At 49.0% G+C, this 11227-nt stretch overlaps 4 protein-coding genes across 4 annotated transcripts; 1 reads left to right on the top strand and 3 right to left on the bottom strand.

The window, feature by feature from the left end:
- Positions 1–111: 111 nt before the first annotated feature.
- EDB93DRAFT_1079215 (glycoside hydrolase family 47 protein) lies at positions 112–2506 on the bottom strand (the record flags this gene model as incomplete). Its single annotated transcript, XM_041445443.1, has 16 exons — positions 112–272; positions 326–369; positions 420–764; positions 813–897; positions 946–1054; positions 1107–1238; positions 1288–1359; positions 1414–1480; positions 1532–1557; positions 1612–1635; positions 1688–1747; positions 1799–1931; positions 1984–2057; positions 2115–2132; positions 2198–2300; positions 2352–2506. 16 exons carry the CDS (start codon positions 2504–2506, stop codon positions 112–114), a joined length of 1608 nt encoding a protein of 535 aa, XP_041311050.1.
- Positions 2507–3517: 1011 nt separating this feature from the next.
- EDB93DRAFT_863045 (uncharacterized protein) lies at positions 3518–5489 on the bottom strand. The gene is made up of 6 exons (XM_041457736.1): positions 5334–5489; positions 4643–5274; positions 4495–4590; positions 4429–4436; positions 4216–4372; positions 3518–4156 (listed from the first exon to the last, which is right to left on the bottom strand). Exons 2-6 carry the CDS (start codon positions 5167–5169, stop codon positions 3994–3996), a joined length of 951 nt encoding a protein of 316 aa, XP_041311049.1. The 5' UTR covers positions 5170–5274; positions 5334–5489; the 3' UTR covers positions 3518–3993.
- EDB93DRAFT_863038 (uncharacterized protein) lies at positions 5490–8418 on the bottom strand. Its single transcript, XM_041457735.1, has 5 exons — positions 7918–8418; positions 7777–7845; positions 7694–7717; positions 6287–7550; positions 5490–6234 (listed from the first exon to the last, which is right to left on the bottom strand). Exons 1-5 carry the CDS (start codon positions 8360–8362, stop codon positions 5751–5753), a joined length of 2286 nt encoding a protein of 761 aa, XP_041311048.1. The 5' UTR covers positions 8363–8418; the 3' UTR covers positions 5490–5750.
- Positions 8419–8775: 357 nt separating this feature from the next.
- Positions 8776–10666, top strand: EDB93DRAFT_1125089 (uncharacterized protein). Its single transcript, XM_041448706.1, has 5 exons — positions 8776–9006; positions 9068–9181; positions 9233–9366; positions 9417–10324; positions 10383–10666. The coding sequence occupies exons 1-5, from the start codon at positions 8868–8870 to the stop codon at positions 10498–10500; spliced, it is 1413 nt and encodes a 470-aa protein (XP_041311047.1). The 5' UTR covers positions 8776–8867; the 3' UTR covers positions 10501–10666.
- The last annotated feature ends 561 nt before the right edge of the window (positions 10667–11227 follow it).

Raw genomic sequence — 11227 nt, 5'->3', positions numbered from 1 at the left:
CAATATCGATAAGGTAAAATGTCTAGCGAAATGTAATGTTAGAGCCAAATAGTGGAAGAGTTCAACTCTAAACAACAGCTGAAATTATTGTAGAGCTCACAAATTAAATGTTCATATCGAGGATGTGAGCGCGGGATTTGGGGAAACAGCTGGTAGGGGTGCGCTCTCTGGGGAGAATGGCTTCCCCGTTACAGGCTTCGGCTCAGAACCTGAACCATAATTGGATTTTGCAGGCGGTGCCTTGAAAGGGTGGCACTCTGTGTTGAAGACATCTAGAAAAAGGCATTAGTCGTTTAGGCTAATGAATTACGTAGGAAAAGCTTACATTCATCAAGCGAGATGTGTTTGGGGTCGTCGAAGGTTAAATACCTATACATGTCCATGAAGAGTGCAAGATTTTCGCATGCAGCAATACTCACAGGTACTTAAGGGCCTCGGCGAACCAGAAACTTTCCATGTCATCGATTTTTTGGGAAAGCACGTCGTTGACGTCGTAGATACCAGTGTACGCAACAGTTGTAGACAGGTACTTCTTGAAACTGACAGTGGCACTAACTGCATTGTTGAAGTACTTGAGATCACCAGTCACACGCCAAGCATAGAAGTTCGACTCAAGGACTTCAGGACGAAGAACGTAGTCGGGAGCGGTGATATAGAAGCCGTTCGCATAATAGAAATCGAGTTGCTCCTGACTAGGAGCAGTGTTGCCAGTGTAGTTGCCGTCGCTAGAGATGTATGAGAAAGCTTCGGGGCCAATCCCAGTACTAAAAACAAAGAATCAGTACAGTGATAGATGGCGGAGGGGGACGTACGCAGTCTTCGCGTATGTGTTCCAGCAGGCATCAGTGAGTTTAAGACCAATATCAACCAGTGTTGCATTGTTGGTGAGCTTGCCGCCTTGGGTTTACATCAAGCTCAAGCCACAGGGAGAAGAGGAGAACATACCTAGAATCCAGTTTCCTCCATAGAAGCAGGCCAGGTGGGACCCCACGTGACGAATCTTTTTGTCGTCGTCGTAATCAGCAAGGTACAACCAGTCATCGACAATTGACGACTGTCGCGGAACATCAAAACGTGAGGTCATTGGGATGAAAAGGTCTGCATACTCTTAGGAGCATCTTCATGGAAGTATCAGCGGCGGTCAACCACGTATCGGCGTACGAGTTATCGTCGGTATTTGTAAGGCGGGCATATTTGATGAGATATTCAAAGTAAGAGTCAGAACCTCCGCCCCAAGTCTACGAATGTGAGTCAGGAGGTACATGTATCACAAACATGAACACTTACCACATACCCACCAACAGGACTACCAGTCCCTGGGTTGATACCTTGAGCGGGCATACCAGGGAGAGGAGTTGCCTGAAAAGCAGCAAGTCAGGTAAGAGCCAACATCAAAGTTGATATCGTGCTTACCATGTGAATCATATACTGCACAGATTTCTCAGCCAGTGTTTGGTACGTGGAATTGCCAGTATATAAACTTGACGTCCAGTTCATTTAAGCAGCCAGACAAGCACAATGACCCACCCACCTAAGGCGGTTCCACTCCAGGGTAAGCTACACAGGATAAATGTCACATCCTATTCTACGGTATACAGGATGTAGACTCACAGTTCCAGCCTCGGCAATGTTTGACTACAATTGAAGATGTGTATCATCAAAACTTGGACGTCGGTAAATTGCTCACAGTAGCGATGGTGGGTTGGTGACTGTTAAAGTCCATATAACCATACGGAATAGACTGATTCTATAAGATAATCAGATACCATTACGCACATGCAGATACTGTGACGATTACCTGACTGACCCAGGCATAGGTCATTTGATCAGCAAGGTCCTGGGCTTTTTCAACTAGAACTGGATACTGTTCCCCGCTAAGCTCATACGCGCTTATGAAACCTCCAACATAACGAATAGTGGTTTCAAACAGACTACCCTTAATTAGCAAGATAGCTTAAATGCGAAGATAGAGCAGCAAGCTACCTGACAGTGTCGTAAGTGTGCGAAATGCTAAAGTCGGTATTAGCAGTGTGATTGACGGCTTGTGCAAACCAGTCCTGGGTGCGTTTCGAAATGAGCTGATGTGAGTTCACGTCTCGCATGTGGAAACGTACCGTGAACCCCATAATCCACTGCATCACGTGCACACGCGACAACAACTCAGTCTCTTCACCTCTGGACGAGGCTCGTTACTCACCATGGTGCCCATAGCGTCGGCAATGGAAGCGCCCCATCCGTTCCGTCCGTCAAAGTACGATTCTGAAACGGGCAACAGGTCATCATGCCCCCAGGCGTACTTCCTGCATGCGGCATGGTGAGTGCAAATAGAAACAAAGACTACTGTATCGTACTGGTAAGCCTCGTAGCTTGAAGCAAAAAGATCCTTGACTTCTGCCTTGTGGATTGAAGCACTAGGCGGAAGTTTCAAGTCTGATTTCTGGACTGACTCGGCCTTGACAGCAGATGCCGCAAGAGCTGCCAGGAGCCAGCATCTGAAGGACGTCATCGCTGGACAGGCAGTCGGGATAGGGAAGGATGAAAAAGTAGTGATAGAATATTAGTTGAACAATGAGATTTATAGCCTTGATGCCATACGCCGCTTTCATCACCGTTATTCGCGAGTCGCACGGTGAAGTTAACGGATCTGCCAGTGCATATAAGGCAATACAGTAGGAGCGCTGATTCGAGAATTCGCGCCGACATCCCTGGACTTCCCAGTCATCACCGTGACCAGTCGTCAACCAAATTTTTTGGAGACCAATGATGATCGATTATCCATCGCCGGCATGTGGTTGACGAATTCTGACAGTATGTTGCAAAAAATTCCTGCAGATGTTAGTTTCTTGGCTAGCCTTGATCTCGAAGTACACTGCATCGCTGAGTTGAAACACTGAAGAAAATGGTATGAAATCTTCCTGGGCAACACGGTTATTAAGATACGTGACAGTTCACTGGTGGGCCAACAAGCTCATACCCACCTTGTCGAATTGGATTTTTATGCATAAGTATCATGATGGACCGGCCGCATGTATATCCACGCACAATGTAACCTCCATCATCCCCATGCTCTATGGGGACACGTCACAACCATCCGAAATACAAACCGAACCTTTGTTGGAAAAAATATTATGACGTTATGTTGTTCGGCCGCTTATGTATACCGCACTACGAGCTTGTACGGAAGCGTAACGACTGGAGAGCCCAGAGTCGGTAATTCAACGGGTAATTCTTGTACAGTAGCGTTGGCGACGCGGATGATGATCAACCAGCAAGAATGACAGCGAAGTTGATAATCTGGTTAGCAGAACTCAGTGGCACGAGTAGTAAGGATCACCCAACGAGGGCAAAGCTAGCTAAAGACCCACCAAGTGCATCCTCTCGACCTCTGAAAGGCTCCTTGACTTGAGGGTGCAAATCTTTTCGAATTGATTTTCCAGCTTGAGTGATGTGAAAGCAGAATTCAAGGAGCTTGCAATGTATAGCGCCACTGCGACGAAGTATACATACAAATACGGACGTGACGCATATTGTACATGGACCCTTTAATTCTCAAGCCAAGACTCCTATGCCACCCATAATATCAAAGGAACTACAACCATCAAGTGCAATCAACTTGCCGCGAATACTTACGTCTGGACCGACGAGCTGCTGGGCATGAGCATAGTCGAAAAAACTCCAGCGTGCCCTTCAGCCCTTCGCCATGTGGATGCCGAACAATTTAGTTTATTTGCATTTTTTTCTTTTGCCAGAGGGTTCATCCTTCAAGTGACGGTTGCTCCGTGGCATGCGGATTTTTTCTAGGCAACTTGTTCGCGAGGCGAGTAAACGCCATATTATATAGACTGATTTGATGTAGCGAGTAAACCAAATCGAGTGTCCCTTATCCGAGGGTGTACGTTACAACATTCAAAAGGCTAGGCATGCTAAGTAGTCTCAGATGCTTAATAATCACGCGATCACCACGGTTACAGAGAAAGATCCACAATTCAAAGCCTAAATATTCCACCCGCCATTCCTCGCCTCCTCCAGGAGAACAACGCCTTTTATGTTGAGATCGACACCCTCAGTCGTCGCATCTGCTACAAACCGATCAAAGACTCGCGAGACACCGCTTATGTTTCCGTCAGGGACCCAGCTAGCTTGCACAATCGGATATCTAGGAGACGCAAGTATCAAGCCGCGAATCCAACAAGTTGTTATAAGAAGAGAACGCACCCTTCCCATTTTACCAAAAACAGGTACCCAGCTTCCCCTATGGTTTTCCGCCCGACTAGACGCTCGATGACAAACTCCTCTGTATCGAGTTGGGCGAGTGGACAATCTGGACGGGCACATGTTTCTGCGCGCTTGCGCAGACTGTGACGTCTCGCGTCTGAACCATCAATCGCGGTTGAGCATATTAGGCAGCTAGACGGTATGAACGCCTACTCGAGATGCTGAATAGTTTGATTTGATTCATTTAATGCAGGAGGTATGAATCTGTTGAACACGTACCAGCATGGTGGACAGATGAAGACAGAATCCGGCTCCTCCAAGCGAGTATCTCCTTCGGAAAAACCAACGCAACCAAAGTGATACCACAACTCGCAGCTGCATGGACTAAGGGTTGACCATAGGATGAAACGACTAAAAAAATACTGACTTATCACACTGTACGAACTGCTGCTGAAATGACCCATTCTGTTTGTTATTTGCAGGCTTTTCAGGCCACTGACACATCTGAGCTTCTTCCTGAACAGCCAGTGACTTGGACTTTCTTTTTTGTGGTTGCCACGACTTGGGCTTTCCGGTTCTCTCGCGCCGCTGGACATTCTTCTGGGTGGTGACTTGGCTCGCCTTGTAGCTTAGAGGCCGCACCCGTTTCCTGCGCGAAATTGAATCCTCCCAGGACTTATTGGCATTTACAGCTAGCTCTGGCTCTGTCATCTCTAAGGTGGTCATGGAGGTCTGCGCTGGCTCGCTGATTGTCATGGCACCGATGACACTGGCATTGTTTACTTCCATCGGTACTGAGATGCTTTCAACTTCAAGTGGCATTACATCCTTCGCTGATTCGGAAGGATCGGGTGATCGGGGCATCGGATCTCCTGCACCTTGGTGTTGGAGCTGATCGGCTAGATGGGCGAAGGAAGAAGTCACATCATCTGTGCTGAATGATATGGCATCCATATCTGAATGGAACCTAGTTTTCTTTTTTGGGGGCCGTGACTGGATCCCTGACTCCGATGGCTCGAGCTTACGCTTGAGCTCAGAGAGAATGATTTTGCGCGGATTCTTCTTTGCGAGAATAGATAGCTCTTCGATGGATGCGTCTGGTCCACCCCTTAACTCACCAGACTGCAACGATCTCAACAGCATCCTCCTCCGCAGTATCGACATCGAGCACGCAGAGCGTGCTCTGCGCTGGTGCACACCAGAGTCTTCGTCTGAATTGAGGCTCTCTGTTCTAGGCAACTCCACCTCGATTTCCTCATGCCCCTCCTCATCCCCCGCATTGATCTCCTCTTGCAGTGTCCGCGGAGAGTCACTCAGCGAGGACAGTGGGGAGAGTGACCTCAATAGGTGCGAGAGAGATGATGGCGACGCGCAAGGGAGTGTGGTAGTGAAGGTGGGGGGAGAGCAGATGGAAGCCGTATGTTCAAGTGGGGCTGAGAGCTCGGTCGATGCAGTAGTTTCGGATTCAGTGTGTATTCGATGATTTATAGTCACTGTAGGTTCTTGCTCCACAAGGTCCTCAGCACATGTACTTCTCAGAGCAGACGTGGCTCCATCGGTGTAGGCGTTCGTGAAATCGATGAACGTAGTGAAAATGTCGTCCACATCATCAAGAATCTCCGTTGGTTCCTGTGACGAAGGGTTGTCTCCTTTCTCTTGGGCTCCCAAACATGATGCCTCCGACTCTGGCTGTAAAGGTGAACAAGCAGACAAACCCTCTGGGGAGGACGGCAAAGGCGGTGATCCACTCTCTGCTGAAGGAGATGGGGCTGTAAGCACTGCGATGACAGCCTGTTCATCTCGAAAGAGAGAATCTGTAGGTGTTTGTTCGCGGGAGTCTTCAGCACGGAGATCTTCATACTGGTCCAGGTAATCAGCATCGAGGCACATTGGATTCGAGGGAGCTGGTTGACGTAGCTCAGGAAGAGCAGGTTCAGTCTGCACGCTGTCTTCTGAGTCTGCAAGCTCAAGTTGTTCTGGACAGTACTCTTGTGGGCAAGCGTCTGGCGCATCTGCTGGCTTGGGTGTGTCGTTTGGCGTGAGCGATACATCAGAGCGCTCTTCTACTGACTTGAAGGATTCTTCGAGTGCCCCATCAAGCCCTCCAGCTTTGTGCTCTGTCTGCAAGCTCTGCTCTCTCTCGCACTCTCCAGAATCGTCATGCCCAGGCTCATTCAGGCTATCAAGTCCCGCCTTGCCTGATCCACCAGTATCAGGCATGTGGCCCAGCCGCGAACTCTCCTCTAAACTTGGACCACTGAAGTCTCCATTTACCTCGCCATATTCATTCGTCCACATACGTCCTGAGCCATGAGATTCACCATCCTCATCCGTTCTATTTGCACCCAAGCCGTGCCATGAATCCGCAACTATACCGTGTGTCTCGATCGTAGCCAGAGGGACTCCTGGAACTTCAGGTTGTGCCTCAAGTGCAGGGAGAGATGCCTCTCCAAATGACAAGGACGGACCAACTGAAGACGTATTCAAGCAAATACGCGATGAACCAGCAACCGTACTTTGATCTCGGGTTTCCTCATTAGTGTTCTGCTCCAGAAAATTCATACTCTGGCTGAAACGTTCTTGATGTTCATAGCGTCGCATTTTACACTCCATACACGGCCCTTCACAATCCACATCTCCCCCGATATCCTGGTAAACCTGTGGGAGGATGTGGTATGATGCTGTCGTGTGCGCTCGTGCGAGCATAGAAGTGGGAGTTTGGGGTGGGCTCGCGAGATGCATGTCAGCAGTGCGGGTAGAAGATGAAGGTGATGATGAGAATGGAGTAGGAGCAATAGGGGCGATTCCAGAGACAGGGGGCGAAGTAGACGAGCCTGAAGTTGATGATGTGAAAGGTAATGTCAATGTAGGTGTGAAATTTGCTGGAGCAGAGTCGAGCCCGGAGTCGAGTGAACGAGATGCAGATTGAATAGAGGTGCGTGTAGGTTTGTGGATTGGATTAGTAGATGAAGGAGGAATGGGGTTTAATAATGAGTTTGGGAAGGTGCGGAGTGATGTCGAGTATGTGTTTTTATTAGGGGGCGTCCAAGACCTGAAGTTTGAGTTGTTCGCCGTGCTGAAACTTTCCTCAACCGGAGTTTCAGGAGATGGGGTTGGCAGCGGTGAGGAAAGATCAGGCCCATTTGCAGGGACTCTGGCGTGTAAGGTAGCAGAAGCCGCTGAGCGAGAGGAAACGTTGACTATTGTAGGAGATGAGACATGGTTGAAAACACTAGGGGACATTGTAGAGTCCGGAGAAGGTCGAGAGTCTGTACTCCCGGATGAGCTGGAATCGCACTGAACATTGTGAATATATTTTTCTGAGTGAGCGGATGCTGTTGGGTGGGTGAGTTAGTTAGTTCGCTAGATATAGCAAATAGTTAAAAGGATGGAAGACGGAAGATGCAAGATTCTAGGTCTTGTCAGGGCGGGTAAAGAAGAGAAAGGTTTTTTGAAGGAAATTGGAAGGAAAACTTGCCTGTGGCACGATAAAAGTTGTTGGCTGCGGGTATGAAGTTTGGTGCATCAGCCATCATCACCGACCAATGTTAAAAGACGCACCTTTCTCCTGAAGTGAAGAAGATGGCGTACATGTGGTAGCGCTTGCGTCGCAAGATACTTCAGGGTGACCTATTCAACAAAGGAGAGATGAAATTAAATCAAGATGGAGAGTAAAACAAGGCTATGCGGCATAAAACGCACGGGAAGCTGTGTCCAATCTCGCTACGTGTGCAAGTAAATGGTTGATCGTGGCATCCATTGTCGCCAACCGACGGACTATACTCCCCTCTGATTGTAGCGTATCTAGATTCATATTGTCCCCCTTCTTCTTTTTCCTCTTGCCGCGACCGGGACTTACATTACCACAAAGTACACCTTCCAAAACATTGACGGTTGTGCTCAGGTCATTCAAGTCCTTTGAAATCTTTTTCTGCTCCTCAAGAGAGGCCTCCACGGACTGGAGGATTGACTTGACATCTGCATAGAGATGTTGCAGTGAGATGTCGGATGCGATCGTTGTCTGCTGAAAGATCGGTGCTGCAGAGGCGGACGAAACAGGCGTAGATGAAATCGGTGCTCGGCTTGGTGGAGGAGAAGGTGCCAGTCGAAAGTTGTTGGGATAATAATACATCCACTGGTTTGACATGATAGACACTGGTCACTTGAGATACGATATCAGATGGATGAAATAATGGCTACATACGTACAACCGACTCCTACAAATGTAATAGAAGCCATCTTATCGAAAGGATGCAAGCTCACGTGACCTCCAACCATCTGGAGGTACTTCGATGTCAAAGATCATCGCGGTCCCTGTCCTGGATGCTAGTCTTTAAGGGTCTGGTCGATCCTAGTCATGCATAAAAGTTGTCGTGTTCTCTCTTCAAAGAGGCACAGAAGTTGGACTCAGCATGAACGAACCGACAATATCACTTTTGTTGCTGCGAACTAGCAGCCTGAGTATGACGAGTTTGAGGCTTTGAGCTCGGCGTCGTGAATAGTATATAAGAGGCGAGACTGTGTGATACAGCAATCGAGGCTGTTCTCGAGAATATACCAGAAGAAGCAATCAAACTTAAGCAGTCTCACGAGTCACGACCTAGTTCAAGGACTTAGTCAGTAACTATCATCATCTCCAAAGCTCTCTGTGCATGTCCAACGTTAACGGGCTCCCTCTGCTCAGTGGTCCTCCACCAGCGCCTTCCACAGGTCGTGCGCAGAACGCCTGTAGGAAATGTAACAAGGAATTCATCTTCATAATTACACGCTCAACCCGCTGTAATCATTGTGGTTAGTTGCATCTGCGAACTACATCAGTGACTAGATTAATTCGATTGACGGTTTCGGGCAGGCTACTTATATTGTTCGAGCTGCGCAGACTACCAAGCGCTCATGCCCCGCCATGGCGCAGCATCTGGCTATGATCAAGTTCACGTTTGTGCATTCTGTATCGAGTTTCTGAATAGTGCGCCCCATACATTCTGGTATTAACGTCATAATCTGATGTCGCATTCAGTAACAGCTTCTAGTAGAAACCAGCTCAAACTCCTACCTCTCTCCACCCTTCGCCGCTATGTCACCGCGTATGATATCCCCGTCAAAGGCCCTATCGATAAGAATGACCTCGTGGATGCCATCATCGCTGTAAAGGTGCGTTCTGTTCCACCTTGGTCCATCATTCTATCACACACTTCTCCTAGACACCAATAGGCACGCTCCCTCCCTCAAATGAAGCTCATTACCGTACTCATGGTGTCCCCAAACACCGTTCCTCGCGCCCTCGCGGACTTTTCAGCACCCGTCCTCCACCCCCGACTCACCAACAAACGTTCACACCACCACCACCCGTCTTCTCCCGTCCTGATCTTGACCCTGAACCAGCATCGTATAGAACCTATACCTCCAACTCCACAAGACAGCGCCAGACACCCCCTACGCCGCCCCAGCCCCAACCCCCTCCACAGCCACGATTTAGGACGACCTCGCAGCCACAAACGCCGTCTCGATCAGCGCCCCGCTCCACTCCACGCCCATCTCCAGCGTCTACTGCCAGTCCACCTCCGCGCCCATCAACTGCGCCTCGCTCACCACCTCAGCCATCCACGCCGCAGCCCCCGCCCCCACTCTCTGCTCTCCTGGCAATGTCCTCGTCGTCACTCTCGCGATTGCCCATTCACACGCTGAAACAGATACTGTTTGAGGCACGTGTGCGTTTGCCCGCTGATGTCCTTGAGAAGGAAGAACTCGTGGCGCGTGTCATTGCCTGGTTGGAAGAGGAGAGAACAGCAGCGGAGGAAAGGGACATCATGGAAAGAGATGAAAGGGAACAAGAAGAGAGAGAGAGGCAAGAAGAAGCAGAGAGAGTGAGGGTTGAGGCGGAAAGGTCATTCATGGAGACACAGTCAACCGGGCCAGAAGACGCCCATATGCATGCCTCTGCTGAAAATGTCGAGATACATGACGAGTCGCAACAACATCCTCCGCCACCGCATCCTCTGCCACCTTCCACCTCTCCACCACCACCACCTAGGACGACGCTTGCGGAACGTTCGGGTTTATGCGTGATATGCCAGGACCAGGAGGCCAATATCGCAATCGTGGATTGCGGGTGAGTGCTACAAGTTTTGTGCTTGCGTGCGCGGCCTTTCACTAACTCATCTCAATAGACATCTAGCGATGTGTCGTGCCTGCTCTGATTTAGTACTCGCATCATCTCGCGAGTGTCCGCTCTGTCGCACCCGCATTGTCACAGAAGCTCGACTTTTACGGATATTCAAGACATAGGCCTACTTTCAAATTCGCAGATCAGGAATTTAACTCTGGTATCACTGTACATTTAGGGAGGTTGCAATTGTGCACCGTGCCCAATCATGATGTGCTAGATATGCGGATCATGTTATACTGTTTTTTTGTGCGTGCGTAAGATATAGCGACGGGTATCAAGTAGAACTTGGGCTTGTTTTGGATGTAATAACTAATAATCTAACATTATTGACCCATCTCGTAGGGAGTCATGCCTGTATTCGGGGATGAGCGCTTGGGCGTCTCTAATACTATTTGGAAGACGAATGCACCGTACATCGTTAGCAAGCTCAGATTTGGTTCAGATAAGCCTGGGATAGTTCGCCTTGAGTTCTCTTTTTCTACTACTTTTCTGTTGTGCTACACTCATTTCCTTCGCGACCATGTAGCCTAAATAACCTGGCGAACAATGTGAACGCGCGGGCTCTGAATCGACGTTGTTTCATGGTCCACCTCGACTCCCCATATTTTGTGCTTGTTAGGCTGGTTAACTTCGCTACCCTGATACACCGGCTTACACCGCACTGCCGCGTGCTTCTGAGATCTGGCCACCTTTTCACAGGTAGCGTGCATTCCCTTTGTCTGGAATATTGAGCGAAATCAAGGTCACAATATTGGATTTTCTTCGCCCCCGACGACGAAATATTGGGTGTCGTCCTATTCTGCCATTGGACTTATGATGAGCGGTGCCAGTCCTTTCCTGAAATGA

The sequence above is a fragment of the Suillus bovinus genome (assembly GCF_016758785.1).
Source record: "Suillus bovinus strain UH-Sbo-P2 chromosome Unknown EDB93scaffold_8, whole genome shotgun sequence".
Taxonomy (NCBI): domain Eukaryota; kingdom Fungi; phylum Basidiomycota; class Agaricomycetes; order Boletales; family Suillaceae; genus Suillus; species Suillus bovinus.
This window is presented reverse-complemented; position numbering and strand designations above follow the sequence as displayed.

Bases quoted from the DNA above. Each gene is read 5' to 3' on its own strand.
- EDB93DRAFT_863045 (XM_041457736.1), bottom strand. From the start codon at position 5,169: ATGGATGCCATATCATTCAGCACAGATGATGTGACTTCTTCCTTCGCC. The intron at 4,591-4,642 runs GTCAGTATTTTT...TAGTCCATGCAG, and splicing joins CAGTTCGTACAGTGTGATAA to CTGCGAGTTGTGGTATCACT. The intron at 4,157-4,215 runs GTGCGTTCTCTT...TGCGTCTCCTAG, and splicing joins TTTTTGGTAAAATGGGAAGG to ATATCCGATTGTGCAAGCTA.
- EDB93DRAFT_863038 (XM_041457735.1), bottom strand. From the start codon at position 8,362: ATGTCAAACCAGTGGATGTATTATTATCCCAACAACTTTCGACTGGCA. The intron at 7,846-7,917 runs GTGCGTTTTATG...TTTGTTGAATAG, and splicing joins GAGATTGGACACAGCTTCCC to GTCACCCTGAAGTATCTTGC. The intron at 7,718-7,776 runs GTGCGTCTTTTA...TCATACCCGCAG, and splicing joins TTCTTCACTTCAGGAGAAAG to CCAACAACTTTTATCGTGCC.
- EDB93DRAFT_1125089 (XM_041448706.1), top strand. From the start codon at position 8,868: ATGTCCAACGTTAACGGGCTCCCTCTGCTCAGTGGTCCTCCACCAGCG. The intron at 9,007-9,067 runs GTTAGTTGCATC...GGTTTCGGGCAG, and splicing joins AACCCGCTGTAATCATTGTG to GCTACTTATATTGTTCGAGC. The intron at 9,367-9,416 runs GTGCGTTCTGTT...CACTTCTCCTAG, and splicing joins ATGCCATCATCGCTGTAAAG to ACACCAATAGGCACGCTCCC.